Below are 21,382 nucleotides of genomic sequence, written 5' to 3'. Positions count from 1 at the left end.
GGTTGCTTCAGTGCATAATTAAAGTAAATTAGTTAATTATTAGTAGCACAATTCGACGAGATATAATTGGTATATAATTCGATTATCCCATATGTTTCGCTTATCAGTAAATAAGCTTCGCAGTTCAAATGAACTTTAGTGAACTATACGACACAGCTATCTGCTCTGCTCTGCTCTGCTCTGCTCTGCTGTACACCCTCGGTTGGCGCCTGCGCCTTGGCTAAGGGCTGTAGAAGCTGAATTTGGCAGAGCTCGTTTGCCTGGCAGCTCGTCAGCTCACTGCGTCGTCTAACCCCAGCGGTTGCAGTTCACATTTGGTCCGAAGTTCGCGGCGCGCGTTTATTGGCCCACGCCTCGATTGGCCATCGATTTTGTGCAAAAGCAAACCACAAAAGGTTGTTCGTGGCAACAAATTGTGTTAAAAGTTTAAACAACAAAATATAAATAACGAAATATGACTGATTAAAATTTCAATAGAGCACTTTAAAGTTTCGACTGCTTCTTGGCAAAGTGAAATAGAACCGAGCTCTTGGGCTGTGTGAAAATTTTCGCTGTTATACAGAAGAAAGCCCCGTACATACATACATATATGATACACCTATATACATATATGCGTATATATTCACATATATATGTATATGCACACACATATATCCGAAAGCCTTACGAAAGTTACGAAAACTGATACGCGAATGTGCGCATTTGGTTATTTATTGTTTTTTGCTTTATTGCTAACAACAATTTTGGTGCTATCGATCATATTTGCCACGTCTTCGAAGCGTTCTATGATGGATAGTTTTATATTAGTTTTCAATTACACACAAGATGAGCAGCAGCAGCAGCAGCAACAACAACAACTACATCAGGAGGAGGACTTACAACAACAACAACAACATCAGCAGCAGCAACAACAATTTATCTACAAGCCGAAATTATTTTGAGTTTTATGTCCTGTTTTTTCAATTCCCGATTTAATTGGTAATTGCTTCAAAAATATCTAAGAAAATATTTTGCGAAATTCCCATCGATTCGCCAAAGAAACATTTCAAAATTCGAACTTCTACCAAAATCATTTGACATTCCTTGCTTTTATATAATATTATGATTTTGCTTAAGATTTCTGTTCTCATATTTTGCGCATTTATTTTTCTACACTAGCCTCGAATTGAATATGCCTGGCATTAGTTTCGTGTAGAGTTTTATGCTGTGTAGAGTTGTGGCTGTTCGCCATGGCGAAGGCAACATGAAAATTTATTAATAAAGGTCAAGACGACCCAGGCGAAGGATATGCTCGAGCAGAACTTTAAGTGTGTGGCTGTTTGTGTGAGTGTGTATGTATATATATGTGACCATGGTGCCTGAAACCATAAAAAAGCTAAAACATGACGCACCGTCAGATGTGAAGGATAAGCCAGGAGCTAGCTAAAGTTAAAGAAAGAAACTTAAAGAAATGTGTACTCTGTTGTTTGCTAAAAAGAGATTTGCATAATAAAATAAAAATATATATTTATTTAAATGTGAAGGTTAAAGTAGGACTTCAAGAGATTTATGTATTTTGCTGAATAAGGCTTCACATAATTAAATAAAACATTCATATTTATTTAATATAACTAGAGTTGTAAAATAGAGCTCTTTGAGGTTTCAAGATTTGTTTCGCATTATCTTTGGTTTTGTTATTATGATTTATTCTATGCAGCACATTCAAATCGCGTCAGCATAACAGCATAAATAATTATAAACATTCCACAAATATTTTGCCAATGCACTCGCTCTCGCTCTCACTCACAGTGACTCTCACTCACTCGCGCTCTCTCGCCGTCTTGCTTTCTGCTTCTGGCGTCTGCGCAATTCTCTCTTTGTAGAGTTTTTTGCAGACTTGAAGCGCAGGCTGTTGCATTTTTGTTTGAACAAAAATATAAACAAAAGTCTTGGCTCCAGGTAAACAGAGAGAAGCCCCAAGAGAAAGAGAGAAAGTGAGAGGCAGAGATTCAGAGAGAGCGAGAGCGACTTTGAGCAGCAAAATTATCGCAGCTGCGCAGAGACTCTCGTACGCGCTTCTAGGCTAACGCATTGGAAATGTTTAATGTTTCCCTTCGTGCCCTGTGTCACAATATTCTAGGACTCCACTGTGCGCGAGTTAAAGAATTTCGTTGGTCGTGAGAAAAACTGTGCGGCACTCAGCGTTGAAAATGTGCGCTAAATAAAACTGTTAAAAAAATTAAATAAAAAAATAACTGAAAACACATTAATAATTATTTATATAATAATTGTCAATAATACAAATTGTAATAAAAAAGTTAATCCAACCAACAAAATTGGTCATAATATGATCAAGTCAAAGGACTTTGCCTAAGACAAAATTCAAGTTCAAGCCAGCTTTTCGTTTGGCTGTAATCCAGAGTAAAGGTAAACACTATTACGTTAACAATTTTATTAAAAATATTCACATACATTTAATGTTATGTATGTTTTTATGGCAAGTTTTTAATTTGGGGTGTGAGCGGGTCTTTTCCTTCTTTTCGCTGATGACTCATTCGAGTGCCCGATACTCGGCTGCGCTTTTATTGGAAGTGTGGATTGTGGAATTTTTTCTAGTATGTACTCGTGTGTGTGTGTGTTTGTGTGTGTGACAGTGTGTGTGCGTGTGTTTGTGCGGGGTGTGAGGCAGCATAACTATAAGTCAGCAGGGTAGCAGGTTAGACAAAACTATTTACATAAATTCGTAAAAGCAGGAAATGAAGGAAAATGGAAAATTGCGTGAGCACAAAGAAATTGAAAATACGCAAATGCAGTTAAATCGTAAAAGTAAATAGTTTATATTAAGTTTAAAAATTAAATTCCTTAAGAGGACCACAATATTTATTAATATCTAAAACTACTGTTTAATATTTAAGGAATTTTTTAACCGTAATATTCATAATTTGCAGAGATTACAAAAAATCAAGAATATTCGCTTGCTAGTTTCTAGAATTTTGTTCAAAAACTATTTCTGAGATTTTACAATAATTATTTTTACTATAATTTAATATATTTACTAATATACTATCCTTCAACATTTTATTTTATTCAACTAATGAAGGGTAACTTTTACAATACATATATACATATAATGTAATCTAAACATGCTTTCAATTTCTACGCATAGTTTAGGCGGCTATATATAAAAGATCTTCTTGAATATTGAATAAAAATTAATATGAAGGGTAAACAAAGATTTATTTTATACATATACTCATTTATAAACAAGTAAGAAAGCTCTAGTCGAGACTGCTCGACTACGAGATCCCCTGAACCCTACAAGCAACTGATATTTCAATAATAATTAGCACACACACACGCACTCATGCAAACAAATACACGCACACACACACACTCACATATACAGGCGATTGCGCTTGGGTTGCGCTGCAGTGTTGGCGATATTAGGGAACTTATTTGTTGAATAATTTAATTTCTAGACGTACGATCGTAATGAAACTTTCAGAACGTATTCATATTGTTTAAATGTATGTGTATACCGAAACACAAGTCTCTAGTATTTGATATACGACTTTTACAAAGATAAGGGTGAGGGGGTGGATTTAAGGGTGGGGGGTAAATTTTAACAAAAACCGAAATTGTATGACATGCGTCTTAATATACATTTTAAATTTGGAGACTCTAGCTTGAAAGATGTAGGAGATAAAATTTTTTTAGTGATCTTCGATAAGGTTTTTTATCGATAAAAAAGTATCGGAATGAGTTATCGTTTTTTAGTGATAAACTCGATATCCGCGTGATATATACGGACATTTTAAAAAAAAGTTGAAGTCTCTAGCTCTTGTATCTTCTGAAATCGACGCGTTCAAACATACGGACAGACGGACGGACGGACGGACGGACGGACGGACGGACGGACGGACGGACGGACGGACGGACAGACAGACGGACAGGGCTAAATCGACTCAGCTCGTCGCCCTGATCAAGAATATATATACTTCGTGGGGTCTGCCACGCCTCCTTCTGCCTGTTACATACATTTTAACAAAACCATTATACCCTGATTTCCCATTTTCAATGGGTTCAGGGTATAAAAAAACTAAGAGTTGTATAAATACTAATATTATTTTAAAAGTACGTTTTTTAGGGTGCCCGTAGTATGTAATATGTATATATTTATCTTTCAATTCGTATATAAATAATGAAAATTTTGAAATGAATTTTCCTTCCAGACAGATATTTAATTAAATTTCCATTAAGTTCTCAAACATTTATTTGCCTACTTTCTGCCGCTAAGCGTGATATAGTTTTTATGGTCCCGAATAGAAAGCTTTCGTAATTATATGTCATCAAATAGTAGGTTCTGGAGTGCGATTACCGTTCGCCTCTGCAACATGCCACATGCTGCTTGTTGGGTATCAACTGCTTCGTCCCACTGCAATCATATAAATTTGATTCAAGCCCCCAGCGATTTGCATGAGTCACAGCTCACACAGACACAATGTACAATACACACATACACACTATACAGACACACACAGAGAAAGGCACACCCACCAACACAGTTGGGTCAATTATAAAATGACGCCGCGGCTTGTGGTTTATTTATGGGCCAATTGCCAGGCTCGCATAACGTAACGCTTGCCAAGAGCTAACCCCATTCCCTTGGATTCTTTTTCCACTCCAGTTAACCGCAACCTAAGACAAGCCAAGCAGCCAAGATGTCGTCGGTTAAGGTGGCGGTGCGAGTGCGCCCGTTCAACTCGCGGGAGATCGCACGGGAGTCCAAATGCATCATTGAGATGAGCGGGGCCACAACGGGTAAGGCAGCTAGGATAGAATTAAGAGAGAGATCGAATCATAAACCTATCCTATACTTTTCTTACAGCCATTACCAATCCGAAGGTGCCACCAAACACGAGCGAGTCCGTCAAGCGCTTCAACTTTGATTACTCCTACTGGTCGCATGATGTAAGACCAGCCGCAGGCTTCCCTCGATTACGCATAACTAATCTCACATCATTTCTAGCCGCGCGATTCGGACTTCTCCACACAAGCGATGGTCTACAAGGACATTGGAGAGGAGATGCTTCAACACTCCTTTGACGGCTATAACGTCTGCATCTTTGCCTATGGACAGACAGGTGCGGGTAAATCCTACACCATGATGGGTCGGCAGGAGGAGCAGCAGGAGGGCATTATTCCCATGATATGCAAGGATCTCTTCGGTCGCATTCAGGAGACCGAAACCGACGACCTCAAATATTCCGTAGAGGTCTCCTACATGGAAATCTATTGCGAGCGCGTGCGGGATTTGCTAAACCCGAAAAACAAAGGCAACTTGCGTGTACGTGAACATCCACTGTTGGGTCCCTATGTGGAGGACCTGTCCAAGTTGGCTGTCACCGACTACCAGGACATACACGATCTCATCGACGAGGGCAACAAGGCGCGGTAGGTGTTGACGAGTGGGATCGTTTATCCAGTTTGCTTTATTCGCTCTCTGTTCAATCCTCAGCACTGTGGCAGCTACCAACATGAACGAGACGAGCTCCCGCTCGCATGCAGTTTTTACCATTTTCTTTACACAGCGTCGTCATGACACCATGACCGACTTGGTCACTGAGAAAGTCTCCAAGATAAGTTTGGTGGACTTGGCTGGCTCGGAGCGTGCCGATTCCACAGGTGCTAAGGGCACTCGCTTGAAGGAGGGCGCCAACATCAACAAGTCCTTGACAACCCTAGGCAAAGTCATATCCGCATTGGCGGAGGTGGTAAGCATTCTGAATGGTTTCTCCCTCAAGGAAATTTTCTAACTGTTTGCATTTTTTTCTGCTTGCCTTGCCCGAACAGTCTGTAAGTATCCGCGTGATCCTTTACTCCTGAACTGCTCTAATTCTTACTGAAATTAGGTATCCAAGAAGAAGAACTCGAAGAAGGCAGACTTCATACCTTATCGCGACTCAGCTCTGACCTGGTTGCTGCGCGAGAATCTCGGCGGCAATTCCAAGACAGCCATGATAGCTGCCATATCACCAGCCGATATTAACTACGATGAAACTTTAAGCACCCTACGGTAGGTTTAACTCAACCAAAAGCTGTACTCCCAATTCATGTCATGAACTCCTTCAGCTATGCGGACCGTGCCAAGCAAATTGTTTGCAAGGCTGTCGTCAATGAGGATGCCAATGCCAAACTTATACGCGAGCTCAAGGAGGAGATTCAGAAGTTGCGCGATCTGCTCAAGGCTGAGGGCATTGAGGTGCAGGAGGGTAAGTGGATGTTGATACATAGATTATATTTCTCTACCATTACTAAGCCTAATCGTAAGCCAAAAAATACCGAACACTTGAAAACAAAACACAAATGACAACTCTTAAGTTAGTCGTAGTTCTAGTCCTAGTTTAGAGTTATGCCTGAGTTCATAAACCCCAAAAACAAACCCTGTTTCATTTAGGACCCGATGGCAAAGTGGTGTGTGAGAAGCGCGATGCGAATAGTAAGTAGAGTCCACTTACACTGAGCTAATCAAAAACAAAGGCTTTCACAATATATGAAATATGACAATATGTCACATACTCAATTATATAAGCATATATACATATATGCAGCATAGGGGCATGTCCAGGCCACGAATTCGATGGCATCAACTAAAAGAATTAACCAACTTCGTATACCATCATGTACTGGATGTGCCCACATGCCCATATAGCTCTGAATCTTGTGTGTGTGTGTGTGTGTGTGTGTGTGTGTAAACTGTTTGTAACTCCAGCGCTTTTGTAAACATAAATTCGCTTCAGGACGTATACCGTATATACCACATCTATATATATCTAAAACTATATATAACCTATATAACATATATACTTATGATAATCAATGTTGAAGTCCTATTTATGTTGCGTCTTATTGTAACCAAAAGTTGACTCAGTGGAAGATTGGACAAGTTGCTCTATTGTGTAGCGACGATCTTCGCTTGATCTTTGTCAATCGATCGACTCCCGTCTCCCACTGCAGTTTTTGTTTGTGTTGCCAAGTCAAAAAGATGCGGCACATACTCCTTGCAGTCCACACTGCTCCAGGGCTAGACGTGGACACGCCAGAGTTCATCATCCAAGTCTCACAACAAATACTTAATCGGCAATCGCTTTCTTACCACATATTTTTATGATACTTAACCGAACCCCTAACTTATCTATGCACGCTTATATCACTGCGCTTGCGACAACTGATCAATCCGTCAACCACCACTTATTTTACTACTTCCCCTTGCAGAGGATGAGCTCAGCAAGTCGTCGGTGATTAAGTCGCCGACCAAAGGACGCAATCGCAATGGCTCTACCACAGAAATGGCTGTGGATCAGCTGCAGGCCAGCGAGAAGCTTATTGCAGGTAAGATCCAGCAGACGGAGGCCCTAGACCCAATCGCTTAACCCTTGATTCCACTTAGAACTCAATGAGACCTGGGAGGAGAAGCTCAAGCGCACCGAGGAGATCCGCTTGCAGCGTGAAGCGGTGTTTGCGGAGATGGGCGTAGCCGTGAAGGAGGACGGTATCACAGTGGGCGTATTCTCACCCAAAAAGACACCCCACTTGGTTAATTTGAACGAAGATCCAAATTTGTCGGAGTGCTTGCTCTACTACATCAAAGACGGACTCACACGTCTGGGCACACATGAAGCTAATGTTCCGCAGGACATTCAGCTGTCCGGCTCTCATATTCTCAAGGAACACTGCACCTTTGAGAATCGTAACAGCACCGTGACCCTGTTGCCCCACAAGGATGCCATCATATTCATTAATGGCCGAAAGCTTGTTGAGCCCGAGGTCTTGAAGACAGGCTCACGCGTGATTCTGGGCAAGAATCACGTGTTCCGCTTTACCAATCCTGAACAGGCGCGTGAGCTGCGCGAAAAGATCACCGAGAACGAGGCAGAGAATGAGGTAGAGAAGGCGGACACACAGCAAGTCGACTGGAACTTCGCTCAGTGCGAGCTGCTGGAGAAGCAGGGCATCGACCTCAAGGCCGAGATGAAGAAGCGCCTCGACAACCTGGAGGAGCAGTACAAGCGCGAAAAGCTCCAGGCCGACCAACAGTTCGAGGAACAGCGCAAGAACTACGAGGCGCGCATCGATGCCTTGCAGAAGCAAGTGGAAGAGCAGTCCATGACCATGTCCATGTACAGCAGCTACTCGCCCGAGGATTTCCACCAAGAGGAGGATGTTTATAGTGAGTAGAGGCTGACGATTAATGGATAAGTATGTCATTGTCCTGCTCTAATCCACAGCCAATCCCATGTACGAGTCGTGCTGGACCGCACGCGAAGCAGGGCTAGCTGCCTGGGCCTTCCGCAAGTGGCGCTATCACCAGTTTACATCGCTGCGCGATGATCTCTGGGGCAACGCTATATTCCTCAAGGAAGCTAATGCCATTTCCGTGGAGCTCAAGAAAAAGGTCGCTATCTGGAAAATTGTAGTGAGATGCGCCTATTAGACAGTTCCCCTCTTCTGTTTCTTTCAGGTACAATTCCAATTTACCTTGTTGACCGACACCTTGTACTCGCCGCTGCCACCGGAGCTGGCCTCGAGCATGACACCTATGCAACCGGAGGATGAGTATGGCGCACCGCCAGTCTCGAAGACTCTAGTCGCCGTTGAGGTCACAGATACCAAGAATGGAGCTACCCATTATTGGTCGCTGGAGAAGCTACGGTGAGGAAATTCGACCCTAGGCACTCTTTGCTGCTCACATTCATTCTACTCTTTGCACTGTTTCGTTATATTCTTGCAGAGAATAGATTAGATGATGTATTTTATGTATTAAAAGTCTTACTTAAGGGATTTAAGATTCCTACATAGTCCTCTCTTTATAGTACGAATCCATTTATCTGCAAGGATATACAACCTTCGGCAAGTCCGAAGTGGACTTTTTGTTTTAGACTTGACTTGATTTCTGGTTTCTGATTCTTTTTGAATTTATTATTTCATTTGATTAGTTTCCTTTCTGGTACGTGCATGGTGGTTGTAGTTCTTGACTTCCATTTATTGTACTTAAAGCTCTACATTTGCTTAACTTAGTATTTGAGAACTCAACTAAATGAGAAGCCGCTCCAAGACGCTGGCAAATATCTTCACCGCCACCATTTACGCCCTTCGATACTCATCGCCATTGCCATTGCCATACACTGAGCACAAAGCTAGTTTAGGCTTTAACCAATGCTGATTTGTACTCTGTTTTCTTTTCTGTTGGTTCTCCTGACATTCCAAAACTCAATCATGTTGAAACCCCACCTCTCGTTCAATCCATCCACCAACCAACCAAACTTATTCCCCGAATCCCCGAAAGCTATCGCCTCGAATTGATGCGCCAAGTGTACAATGTCGAGAGTCCGCCCTCGTCCATGCTCTTCGATACGTCCAGCATTGAGGCGGGCGGCAGTGGAGGAGCAATAGCAAGGGAGCTGGCAAAGCCTTCGGCACCCTCGACTCAGTACCAGGCTCATCCTCAGCCGCAGTCGCCGCCTCAGAGTCAGCTCCAGTCTCAGCAGCACATGGAGCAGCCCGAGTTGAAGCCTCAGCTGCGTCAGGCGTATCCCACGCGTTTGACATTGGCCAATCTGATACCTTCTAGGTTTGCTTTCCATTTCGAGGTTTATCATTTGTATGTATTGTAGCTGCTTCCGTTAATGCCTGCATGATCCTTATCCTTTAGCAAGTCTTAATGTGGCTTTCGATGTAGTTTTCTAGGTTTTGTTCTTGTATATATGTATGTATATGTTTGCTCGTACTTCTTTATCATTTGCCCTTTCACTTGGCTTTCTTTACTCGGCCCTTAGCAATGCGCACTGTTTGCTGTGATTAGCTTGGCATATCGGACGTTCTATAACCTCGTGTTTTCATATTTGCTATTCGTTTTAGACAACGCTTGGAGCTAATGCGTGAAATGTATCACAACGAGGCTGAGTTGAGTCCCACCTCGCCGGACTACAATGTGGAGAGTTTGACTGGGGGCGATCCATTCTACGATCGCTTCCCGTGGTTCCGCATGGTCGGTCGCTCCTTCATCTACTTGAGCAATCTGCTCTATCCGGTGCCCCTGGTGCACAAGGTGGCCATTGTCAACGAGCGAGGCGATGTGCGGGGCTATCTGCGCATTGCTGTGCAGCCGGTGCTGGATGAGGAGTCGATCGACTTCAACAATGGCGTGAAGCAGTCGGCTCGCCTGGTCTTCAATGAGGACGATGCTAAGCCCAAGTACCGTGCGCTCAACGAAAAGGACGATGTGCAGCGTTACATAGATAACGGAGGATTGGATAGCAAACTGGAAGGTAAGTTAGCATGGGATTTCATTCGATAACTTTCCATTAATAAACTCTTAATCTTTGTAGAACTAGAGGATGCAGATTCTGGTCGCGGCATTGACTCCAACTCCGCTTCGGAGTATCACGAGCAGGCCGAGGAGCCTGGCGAGCACTTGCAGATCGGCAAGGAGTTCACCTTCCGTGTGACCGTGCTTCAGGCCACGGGCATTGGCGCCGAGTACGCCGACATCTTCTGTCAGTTCAAGTGGGTTTGCCATAATCTATATTGGATTGAACCTTAACCTAAACTCCTATGTTACTTCACAGCTTCTTGCATCGCCATGAGGAAGCCTTCTCCACAGAGCCGGTCAAGAACTCCGCCTCGGGCGCTCCACTCGGTTTCTATCATGTGCAAAATGTGCGTAGCCACTCGAATTCCCTCAGGCTACATAGATCTCATGCTTGTAATGTTTCTCTTTAGATAACTGTGCCCGTCACCAAGTCCTTTATCGAGTATCTGAAGACCCAGCCCATCATGTTTAAGATCTTTGGGCACTATCAGACACATCCTCTGCATAAAGATGCCAAGCAGGAGTTCGTGTCTCGTCCACCACCAAGACGCATGCTGCCACCAAGCATACCCATTAGTCAGCCAGTGCGCAGTCCCAAATTCGGACCGCTGCCCTGTCCGCCATCCTCCACGGTCTTGGCGAAGCATGATGTTCTGGTGTGGTTCGAGATCTGTGAGCTGGCCCCCAATGGCGAGTATGTGCCATCGGTAAGCGACTGTCTCCCAAGCCTGCTCGTTCGCAGTTAGATTAATAGCACCCTCTCCCAGGTGGTTGAGCACAGCGATGATCTGCCCTGTCGCGGACTCTTTTTGCTGCATCAGGGCATACAGCGACGCATACGCATTACCATTGTGCATGAGCCCACGCCAGAGGTGAAGTGGAAGGACATTAATGAGCTGGTGGTTGGACGCATCCGCAATACGCCCGAGTCCTCGGATGAGCAGGACGAGGATGCCTGTGTGCTCTCGCTGGGCTTGTTCCCGGGAGAGGTAGTCGAGGTGCCCGGCGACGATCGCTCCTTCTACCGCTTCGAGGCAGCCTGGGACTCCAGTCTGCACAATTCAGCACTACTCAATCGCGTCTCGCAGGGTGGCGAAACCATCTACATTACGCTCAGCGCCTATCTGGAGGTGAGTCCCAATGATTTACGTACTATAGAGATTCCTATTAACTTTTCCCTTAGCTGGAGAACTGCGCTCGCCCAGCCATTATTACCAAGGATCTCAGCATGGTCATCTATGGACGCGATGCACGCACTGGTCCGCGCTCCCTAAAGCATCTATTCTCTGGCCAGTACCGCAATCCGGAGGCCAATCGTCTCTCTGGCGTCTACGAGCTGTCGCTGCGCAGAGCATCCGAAGCAGGTAGTCCAGGTAGCAATTCTCATTGTAGTTGTACTCGTCCTCTGTTTGCGCACACGTCTTGAATATTTCATTCACTATGCTTATCTCTTATCTCTCCACGATCCGCTTCATAGGAGTTCAGCGTCGACAGCGCCGTGTCTTGGACACCAGCTCCACGTATGTGCGTGGCGAGGAGAATCTGCATGGCTGGCGGCCACGCGGCGATTCGCTGATCTTCGATCATCAGTGGGAGCTGGAGAAGCTGACACGTCTGGAGGAAGTGGGACGCATGCGTCATTTGCTGCTGCTGCGTGAGCGTCTGGGCATGGACACCAATCCCAATCCGACAACCAAGACCGAAAAGGACGTTTGCAATCTGGCTGCCCGTGCGGCCACTTCGCCCGTGCACATGGTTATCCCACAGTCGCCCCAAACGCCAGTCAAGGATGCGCAGCAGATGCTGCCAGAGCGTGAGTACAATCAACGCGAGCAGGAACTCATGCTGAAGTGCTTGAAGCTAGTGCAAGGTACGTCGAAAATTGTGGAAGCAACTCCGTGACCATAGACTAATGAAGATTCTTTGATTCTAGGTCGATACATCAAGTCCGAAGCGAACGATACGCAGACCCAGTCAGATGTTTCGCCCAGCGATGAGGGCTGCGCCGATATGACCGTCAGTTGCATCTCCAGCAATTCCATGGAGTACGTTCAATGAGTATTTAACGCATGCTTTATCCATTCCCATCTTTGCTTTCGTTCGTTAAACACAAACAATTGGCTGTACAATTTACCCACCTGGCAGTATGTTCATTACGGTTTAGTTTGTGATTATATTTGAGCGATATGGTCGAGCTTAGATATTTTAATATGTGGGCGTGCCTGAGTACGAGTAGGTATCAATTCATCTGAAGAAGGCTGAACTTGAGTTTAACATAATATGTAGGCATAGCTCGGAACAAGGACAAGAAACGGACTAAAAACTACATAGAACTATTTTTAAAGACAAATCTAGGAGATGCTGAAAAGCAGATCCCATGCGTTATAGATCTTGACTGTTATAATTTAATCTAGAATATGATAATTATAGTTGATGGTATTCTAGATTTCAGTTTAGCAAGTAACTTGTCAGTGAATGGGGCTTGCTTTGCATAGATGGCTGATTTTTGGTTCCGCTAGCTAAATGCACTCACCAAATAACACTCATCCGCCGAATCAATATATACTCACCTATTCTTCAGCTAAACTGTCAAACTCAAAAAACAATTTCGTTATTTGTTTCCGTTTTTGTTTCTTTTTATTTTGAACACAAATTAGAAACAACAAATTTGTAATTCGACGCAGGTAACTTTGTTTTTGAATCGAATCAGCTCCTTGGACGGAAACTAATCCCACATATGTTGACCATTCACAGATTGTGCTCACCGGATCGCTCCGATGCGCCGAATGGATGGGAAGCACCCGCACCGGCTACACAGCCGGCTCTTCCTTTGCGCCTGTATGTGCCCGAACTGGAGGAGATCCGGGTTAGTCCCGTGGTGGCACGCAAGGGCCTGTTGAATGTGCTCGAGCACGGTGGCTCTGGCTGGAAGAAGCGCTGGGTGGTCAGTACACCAAGAGTAGCTAAGTCGTCCTAATTGATTAAACTAAATCTATATTCCATTCAGATTGTACGACGTCCTTACGTCTTTATCTATCGCTCAGAGAAGGATCCAGTGGAGCGAGCTGTGTTGAATCTGGCCACGGCACAGGTTGAATGCAGCGAGGATCAGGCAGCTATGGTCAAGATACCCAACACCTTTAGGTGAGTTGAGTCCAGGGAACTGAAAGAATATATTGCATCAAGGAAAGCCAATTTGTGTTGAGAAATAATGACCTATCATATATGGTATTGAATATTAATTATTTTCTTCCCCGTTCTTGCAGCGTGGTGACCAAGCATCGCGGCTATCTGCTGCAAACTTTGGGCGACAAGGAAGTGCACGACTGGCTCTATGCCATCAATCCACTGCTGGCTGGCCAAATCAAGTGAGTCGCCTTTTGCAGTACTATATATAATATGGGACATTAAACATGTATTATTCCCACACAGATCTCGCCTGGCGCGTCGTACTTTGGAGCCCGCCTCGCAGACGGCATCGCAGATCCAGGCCAGCAACGCGGCGAATGCAGCTAGTGCGAATAAATGAGATACAATTACGATGGAGTCCGTTTTGGTTTACTGAGACGCGAGCTATGGCTGGCTGCAGCGGCTGGGCATGGGCAGGCGCCACAAGGAGGAAGCGCCACAGGCAGCTGGCAAATGAGCGTCACATGGCCAAAGATTCCATCGCTAATGTTACGACACACAATATAGGAATATAAGAAAACCCAACACAAAGAAAACATGAAAATGAAAACCCGAAATGCAAAGCGTACGTAATAATTAAGTAGTGACAAAAACATGTTTATTGAGTATTGTAATTGTATTTAATTATAATTATTATTTTGAGCTAACGGCCAAAATTAGGCAGCAGTGAGCGTGGCACAGTTATTGTGGCATACTTAGCGGGCGCTCGCAATATTTGGCAATACATTTGATATATCCACATATATACAATATATATATGTATGTAAACATATGTTTTGTAAATAGTTTTTATGTTACCGAATTGTATGATAACATATTAGTTAATTTATTATTTAATTGCCGAACAAACTTTCAATTTTCCACGTGATATTATGTTCGAATTAGAGAGCCTTTGTTTAAACGAAAACAAGAAAAAGAACAAGAACATGAACAGCACACTCCACACACAAAACAAACAAACAAACATACATATATATGCATTTTAAAGGAGCAACTAAAGCAAACATATATAAAATCATATATATATTTCTATATATAAAACCAATATTGTATAAAACGTATATATATTTGCTGTTTATACACAAATTTTCAATATATATATATTGATTAATTAACGCAAAGTCAAGCAAGACATATAAAAAACAAACAAAAACTAAATGCAATTACATATACATATGCAACAAATATATATACATATATATATATATATATACCTATATAATATGTGTGTATGTTAACGAAAGACCGTACAGTATATAGAACGTAGTGTGGGACTTAAAAAGTAAGCGTACGCTCAGTAATACAAATCTCTAGAAATACAAATTCTATTCTCTATATGTTCGATGAATATGAAAAACAAAATGAAATTATAAGGAAAGCCACAAAAAAAGTTTTGAACAATGTAAATGGCACGGCAATATACCAAGGAAAAACAAAGTTATTTAAGAAAGAAAACAAAAAACACGCTTCAATGCATAGAGTTGACAGCTTACAAGCTTTTCGTTTCGTTCATGCCTTAAACCCAACTCCAACTTTCTCTCTATATAGATGTAACTCTTCTAATATTTTTCAATTTCACAAGAACCACCTGCAAAATGCTTAAAGCGAACAAAATATTTAGCGTAGTCTAAAAACTTTATCGAAATATATAATGCAATGGCCACCTGTACATTTCTAAGGAACTTTAAAAACGAAAACAAAAATACTATAGCGCTTACAATGCAAATTATATGCAGTAATATCCCCAATTGAAAATTATTGATGTAAACCCCTTGGCGAAAAGAAAAAACCCAAAATTTGTAAAACAATTTTTCTCATTTGCATTTGCATTTGCTTGGAGGCACGAGCTTAAGCCGGGAAAGGCGGCGGGCAAAGAGTCTTTGCCGAAGTCAGTGGGTCCCAGCATGGGGAGTGGCTTGTACCTGGAGACAAGTGTCGAATATCCCCCTAAAGTGCTGGTAGGTGTTCGCTTTCGTATGTTTTCAGTGTTAGAGAACGTGCAGAACAGGAAACGTTAAGCGATCGAGTTTGAGTTTGTAGCGAAATGTAAACATTTGTTAAACTATTATGTAATATTAATTTGGAATTGTAAAATATTAGAGAATTGTAATTACAATAATCATATAACTATATAAAACCAAAATGAAATATATATATATTTACTCACAATAATGCGCTGATTTATCAAAAAACAAAAGAAACAAGAACACAGAATTGCACACAGTCAAGGCAAATGAAGCTGAACCGAAGCTAAATCCAAGTATTAGAAGATCTATATATTGTTGAGCAAACTCCACTTAGAGTGCATATAAATGAGTATATGGTACATGCAAATACATTTGAAATTCAATATAGATATATATATATATTTACATATATATAAAACACTATATAGTTAAACAAAATTGATAACTCTGTTGTCTGCGCAGAGGAAATGCGGTAGAGTATTCTCCAGTCGGATTCGATTTTATCAACAACAACATTTCCAACCGTATACTAACTGTATGTATAATCCAAATGATATATATGTGCAATTGGGCGTCTCACTACTAAAGAACTATAAATTAAAACGGCTTTAAATAAAAACTGTAAAAAACAACACAATTGGAGAAATCCATTTAGATATTTGATTTATAATATTAACATATATTATTAAATATCATTTATTTTCGTAAGGTAAGTACTATTAATATATTTTGCAACCAGTGACGGCAAATATTCTTGCATGACAATTATTACTTACATCACTAGGCAATAAAGAACCTTCAATATCTTTTATTATAATAATATGACCTATAATGGATACTGAAATTCATAGGGATTATTATTATAGTGAGAATAATATTGAAATAAAATTTCCATAAAAAAAAAACGTCAAATCAAGATTATGCGAAAAATGTCGAGTTGGTATAATATACGATCAAAGAAGTGTATTCTAGTATTACCATAAACAATGATGAATAGGCTCTGACTTAGGTAAAATTGAATTTAATTAGAGTAATTAGCTTGCTTGATAGTTTAAATAATATGAATTCCAATCAAATAAAATAAACTTTAAAGCCAGAGCTTAATATAATTATTTATTTATTCTTCCTTTTTTTCGTTCTTCATTGCAATCGCCAAAGTCTTATGTTATATATTCTTTTCTGAGTCTTCTATAGTATTTATTGAGCCCGTTTATACATTTAATTCAATTGCGTAAGTTCTACGTCGATTCGATAGAGACTCTGCTATTGTTCTACGAATCACTTTAAGTACGCTTCAGCTAACGTCTGCGACTAAAGACCTTTGGGCCTTAGCGCGGCTAATAAGTCACTTGAAAGTCACAATAGCTCCATACACAGACCACACTGCGTATGCGTTATGTAAATCCATTCAGAGTGCGCACTAAATCTTCGACACAATTGTGCGCTGAATTGCCGAATAAGGCCAAAGCAATTGTCGGCGATGCAAATCGTCGACTTTACAGGACGTGCCACAAGGGCAAGCCCACAGAGGGAGGGAATGGGGCATGTAGGAGATCGAGGCGTGGCTCAAGGTATGCGCATTAACTTGGCCAAGGGCCGGGCCGAGCTGGGGACAAATTTACTGAACATTCGTTCGAGCGAAGCGAAGCAGCGGTAATTAGGCAACTTGTCATTGCCTTTTGGCCATTTGGTCAGTTGACCGTTTGGCATTTGCCATTTGGTAGCTGGTGCCTGGTAGTTTGCTGTTTTTTCATCTTCTTCTTCTTTCAGTTAACCTGCCTGCTGACCATCTCCGTTTTTATGGGCCTTTTGTTGATTTTTTCTCCGTCTGCTCGCTCAAATGAATAATTCAAAAGTCGACGGGCAGTAAAATCCGCATTTAAGTCGCACAGTTGCCGTTGTGGGCTTTAGTTGTGGTCTCGCTAGTGAATACCCTGTGGTTTTATTTCCAATGGGGTATATTAGTTTTATGATGTGTATGTAGTGTAAGGTAATTGTGTCTAGGAGATCAAATGGGGACTTTATGCTTATCAACTGAGGTTCTATAAAACTCGAACCACATTATTATTATTCAGATACAAGTCTGATCCAAAGTGAATTTAACCTTTATCTAATATCTCAAAATATTTGCAAATTAGAAATAAATTCCTTTGTTTAATAGCTTAGCAACTTAGAAGTGTAGGGTATATGCTATGTAAAGGGATATACTTACATGCAAATGAGTTTGAGTGAGATATCGCAGGGTATCTGATAGTCGGCTTTCCTTTTCGATTGTAGCACCTAGATATTAGAGTGGAGTGACTGCATTGGCATCTAAATTTAGCTAGATGCTTCTGAGTAAAATCAGCTACAGGGTGTCTGCTAGTCGCTCCTACACACCCTCTCGCACTGAGCTAGACATGCTGCAGTTGTTGTTGCTAGTTGCATTGTCACTGGAGTCTGATTGAGGTCAGTGAAATCCAAGCGCTTGACCACTCGCTCTTTTGACTTGTTCGCACTTTAAGAACTGCCAACTGCCGACTGGCTGCAGATGCAGTTGCAGTTGCAAGTGGATCTGGCTTAAATGGAGCTAGCGCAGTGGCTGGACGGAATCCCCCATTGGATTTGCCTTGGCTGCATAAGGCGCAGTGGAAGACCCTAGAAAGAGGAGCAGCAACTACAACACAATGGGCTTCCGCTTTCGCGTGTGTGTAAGACACGTAAAAATAGACGCAATTAAATGCAAATCGAAGGCGGATCGATTAACTTGGCAAGCGGCACCGGCGGAGACACAGACATTGACATTGTCAGCGATAGATGGGCATGGGCATGGGCATGGGGAGGCTGCGAGCTGGCGGTCGGGGGCGGCGTTCGTCGTGTGCCAAGTGCCGATGCGGCGGCGACTATAAAAGCGAACGCCCAGCAGCGGCAAAGGCGCAAAAACGTGTGAAGAGGACGCTCAGTCAGTTCCGTCAGTTTCCACACGGTCCCCGCAATAGGAGTAGAATAGTAGTATAGTAGTAGCAGCATGTTCGACTCGAAGATTAAGGTGCCCAAGTACGACTCGGACGCATTCGACAATGTCGAGTACGAGCTGCAGATGAGCTACACCCTGGAGACGGATCGGCGCGTCATGAGCTTCTACGATGCCATGTGGGGCATGGAGGTCACCGGGGGCATCGATCAATTCGAGCCGCTGACCATTGTGAACGTCTCGCCGACGGGTCTGGCCAAGCGCGGGGGCATGCGCATCGGGGACGAGATCACACAGATCAACGATGTGCCGGCCCTGGAGCTGACCTTCAACGAGGCGTTGCAGATCTTTCGCAGATCCTCGCGATATGTGCGCGTCTATGTCAGGGGGTAAGTGAAACGATAGTTGGAGTCACGCAATCAGCCGATAGCATAATCCTAATCCTTACAGCGATGACGATGAGCCCGGCGAGGAGGATTGGACATGCGATTGCTGGTTCAAGCCCCGCAAGCCCTGGAGGCGCGACTTTACGCCCATTCAGTGGACCTTCCCGTGGAACGACCGACGCAAGCCCGTCTACAAGGAATCCAATTGCTTCATGGTGCCCAGCAAGATGGAGGAGAAGATTCGGGCACGACGTGCTGCCACCTCGGCTGTCCACAAGAAGGAGGATGCAGCGCCGCACACGCGCTCCCTGACGCCCACACCTCGGCCCAAGAATCAGCCCGGCCCCAATCTTCTAGAGAGTGTTCTGCGGCCACGTGGACCCCCACCCAGGGATTAGCTGGGAGATCAAATATAGCTGTACAGCATGGAAAATGTATATAAATATGAATGCATATATTTATGGGCAGCAGGCAGCGGAGCTTGTGCTGCAGTGCGTCCAGCAGCGAAGCGCTTTGACAGGCAACTGCGACAGTTGAAGTGTCACAAGGAGAGGCGTTCTGCTTAGAGATGAGTGCGTGCCGAGCAGGGCACGCAAGTCACGATGAATATACTAGTTTTGTTGTAAACAAATTCTAAATAAAAGCTGATAAAAAAAATAATATAAATAAAATCAAAATGGGGGATTTTTCTATTATCCATTAGAAATATTTAATTGGAACTATCGAGAAATTTGATCATCTATCAAGTGCTTTCTTAAAGTTAAAGTCACGCACACATCACTAATTCCATTGTATAACCGTAACAGCTAATTTCCATGAAGTTTGAGCCAGATTCTGGTAGCGAATGAATTGGTTAAGGTAGCTAACGGAAATGCATCCCAATCCGTGGCATCCATTTCCAATTGGACAACTGACATGTGGAAGTGGCTGATCTCTGTCAACTTGCTGCTGCTCGTCTGGCGCGCGAGCTGGGCGCAACGGGCCGTGACTTGCCTGGATCCAGTCTACATGGATTGCCAGAGCTTTTGTCAGGTGAACTGCGTAGATGATCGCACTGAATGCCTGTATAACTGTGATAATGGCTGTGGCTGCACTGAGGCCTATGTGGTGCGCAACAATGGCGGCTGTCGGAAAATAAGCAAATGCGTGTTCATCGAGTTGACCTCCGAGGAGGTGGACACGGCGCCCCCTCCTTGTGTCGAAAATACCACACCTGCCGAAGAAGGCAACGACGATGATCGTCTCAATTTGTTACCATTTGTGCCGTTTAATCGTTTTGAATAATAAAATCTGTAAAGAAAACTCAAGAAACGTACCCCTAGTTTATTCACATTTTAAAGTTCTTATCCCGACCGAAGTTATTCAATTGGTGCATGAAATTGGTTTGTTTACTACTTGCGACCATGTCGGCTATCCACAATCTTCAACTGAACGTTGTATATAAGCAATGTGAGTGCTAAGGATAAGCAAATAACTTTTATTTGCTCTTCAAAGTGTGTGTTGAGGACATGAAGTAGTTATACATTGTGATTCTAATGGAGCAGTTCACTCTTGGGCAAGCGATGACGATAGGCAATTCGCGGCATTCCGGAACATGTTATCGGTATTTGGAAGGACACGTGTTAATATTATCTATAAGTAATATCAATATATCATTGCATCACTACATTACTACATCACTGCATCAATATATATATCAATAATTTGATATATAAACTTATTTTGCAGTATTTGTGGATACAGACTGCAATTATTGATACTATGAAATCTCTTAAGCTTCTTCTCTCTCTCTCTATCTCTCTCTGTTTGCCTGCCCTTGCCAGCAGATTGTATTCCTTTTAGTGTCTCAGTTAAATAAAATCAAACATTTGATTTATTTGCCAATTGGGATTTGTGTCATGCATTTGGAATTTCGGCCCAATTAGCAAGACAAATGCAGCATGTGCTGCTGGAAAGCTCTTAATTTGTTAATGCCAGGACGCAGCAGGGCGAGGATGCGGGGCAAGGCCAGAGCGCCAGTTGCTGTTGGACAATGGGACTTGCACTTAAGAAGTGCTGCACGCTAATAAAATGTAACTTGTGAAATCATAAACAAAAGCACATCAGCTGAAATTTATGTATTACATGGAGGCAAACAAAGACAGCAAGACGCAAATGTCCTCAATGGAGGAGTCGAGAACTCCACTTGGGCTGCGAGGAGGAACTTTCAGGCTCTCATTAAGCATATAATTCAATCTTCATTATTGTCTTTGTTGTTGCTGCTGCCGTTTCCGCTGCGACGCTTAAATTTAGTCGGCAATATGCAAATGATGCAAACACACACACACACACACACGCACACGCACTCACACGCTCGTGTGTATGCTGCCTGGTCTCGTTGACCCTTAAATCCAATCAGAAAACGGAGTGTGTAGCCATGCTTGAAGCAGCTGTCGCCATCTGGCGGCCATTTGCAGATTAGCTAGAAAATGTGGACAGGGAATCGATTAGTCGTTCATGCTCATGCCAAATGACAATGCAATTGCGCATTAATATT

The 21,382-nt window shown here is 42.9% G+C and overlaps 3 protein-coding genes across 6 annotated transcripts; all 3 read left to right on the top strand.

Moving 5' to 3' along the window:
• Positions 1-392: 392 nt before the first annotated feature.
• On the top strand, positions 393-2,240 carry LOC149091197 (uncharacterized). The gene is made up of 2 exons (XM_089260778.1): positions 393-978; positions 2,120-2,240. Exon 1 carries the CDS (start codon positions 633-635, stop codon positions 939-941), a length of 309 nt encoding a protein of 102 aa, XP_089116904.1. The 5' UTR covers positions 393-632; the 3' UTR covers positions 942-978; positions 2,120-2,240.
• A 20-nt stretch (positions 2,241-2,260) lies between these two features.
• unc-104 (kinesin family member unc-104) lies at positions 2,261-15,688 on the top strand. Of its 4 annotated transcripts, XM_030383017.2 has the most exons (27): positions 2,261-2,406; positions 4,667-4,800; positions 4,868-4,950; positions 5,009-5,433; positions 5,498-5,753; positions 5,833-5,835; positions 5,892-6,055; positions 6,112-6,251; positions 6,437-6,478; positions 7,255-7,371; positions 7,430-8,209; positions 8,268-8,434; positions 8,501-8,691; positions 9,326-9,610; positions 9,898-10,307; positions 10,368-10,545; positions 10,608-10,698; positions 10,762-11,058; positions 11,119-11,481; positions 11,535-11,724; positions 11,829-12,221; positions 12,285-12,396; positions 13,009-13,035; positions 13,106-13,295; positions 13,359-13,495; positions 13,618-13,719; positions 13,784-15,688. In XM_030383017.2, exons 2-27 carry the CDS (start codon positions 4,701-4,703, stop codon positions 13,878-13,880), a joined length of 5,340 nt encoding a protein of 1,779 aa, XP_030238877.1. In that variant the 5' UTR covers positions 2,261-2,406; positions 4,667-4,700; the 3' UTR covers positions 13,881-15,688. The 4 variants fall into 4 exon arrangements, with proteins under 4 accessions (XP_030238877.1, XP_089116895.1, XP_030238879.2 ...); XM_089260769.1 differs by lacking the exons at positions 2,261-2,406; positions 4,667-4,800; positions 4,868-4,950; ... (1 more) ...; positions 5,498-5,753; positions 5,833-5,835 and having other exon boundaries at positions 5,860-6,055; positions 11,535-11,718; positions 11,832-12,221; XM_030383019.2 differs by lacking the exons at positions 2,261-2,406; positions 4,667-4,800; positions 4,868-4,950; ... (2 more) ...; positions 5,833-5,835; positions 13,009-13,035 and having other exon boundaries at positions 5,860-6,055.
• A 2,677-nt stretch (positions 15,689-18,365) lies between these two features.
• Positions 18,366-19,523, top strand: LOC108653149 (uncharacterized). The gene is made up of 2 exons (XM_018103463.3): positions 18,366-18,849; positions 18,911-19,523. The coding sequence occupies exons 1-2, from the start codon at positions 18,515-18,517 to the stop codon at positions 19,242-19,244; spliced, it is 669 nt and encodes a 222-aa protein (XP_017958952.1). The 5' UTR covers positions 18,366-18,514; the 3' UTR covers positions 19,245-19,523.
• Positions 19,524-21,382: the final 1,859 nt, after the last annotated feature.

Source organism: Drosophila navojoa, chromosome 5 (assembly GCF_054131105.1).
Source record: "Drosophila navojoa isolate 15081-1374.11 chromosome 5, UAZ_NAV_1.0, whole genome shotgun sequence".
In the NCBI taxonomy this organism is placed as follows: domain Eukaryota; kingdom Metazoa; phylum Arthropoda; class Insecta; order Diptera; family Drosophilidae; genus Drosophila; species Drosophila navojoa.
This window is presented reverse-complemented; position numbering and strand designations above follow the sequence as displayed.

What these genes read in the sequence shown, in the direction of transcription:
- LOC108653149 (XM_018103463.3), top strand. Translation starts at nt 18,515, where the DNA reads ATGTTCGACTCGAAGATTAAGGTGCCCAAGTACGACTCGGACGCATTC. An exon ending in GTGCGCGTCTATGTCAGGGG is followed by an intron (nt 18,850 to 18,910) that starts GTAAGTGAAACG and finishes TAATCCTTACAG; the next exon opens with CGATGACGATGAGCCCGGCG.
- LOC149091197 (XM_089260778.1), top strand. Translation starts at nt 633, where the DNA reads ATGTATATGCACACACATATATCCGAAAGCCTTACGAAAGTTACGAAA.
- unc-104 (XM_030383017.2), top strand. Translation starts at nt 4,701, where the DNA reads ATGTCGTCGGTTAAGGTGGCGGTGCGAGTGCGCCCGTTCAACTCGCGG. An exon ending in GACGAGGGCAACAAGGCGCG is followed by an intron (nt 5,434 to 5,497) that starts GTAGGTGTTGAC and finishes TTCAATCCTCAG; the next exon opens with CACTGTGGCAGCTACCAACA. An exon ending in GCTGGAAGAAGCGCTGGGTG is followed by an intron (nt 13,296 to 13,358) that starts GTCAGTACACCA and finishes TATTCCATTCAG; the next exon opens with ATTGTACGACGTCCTTACGT.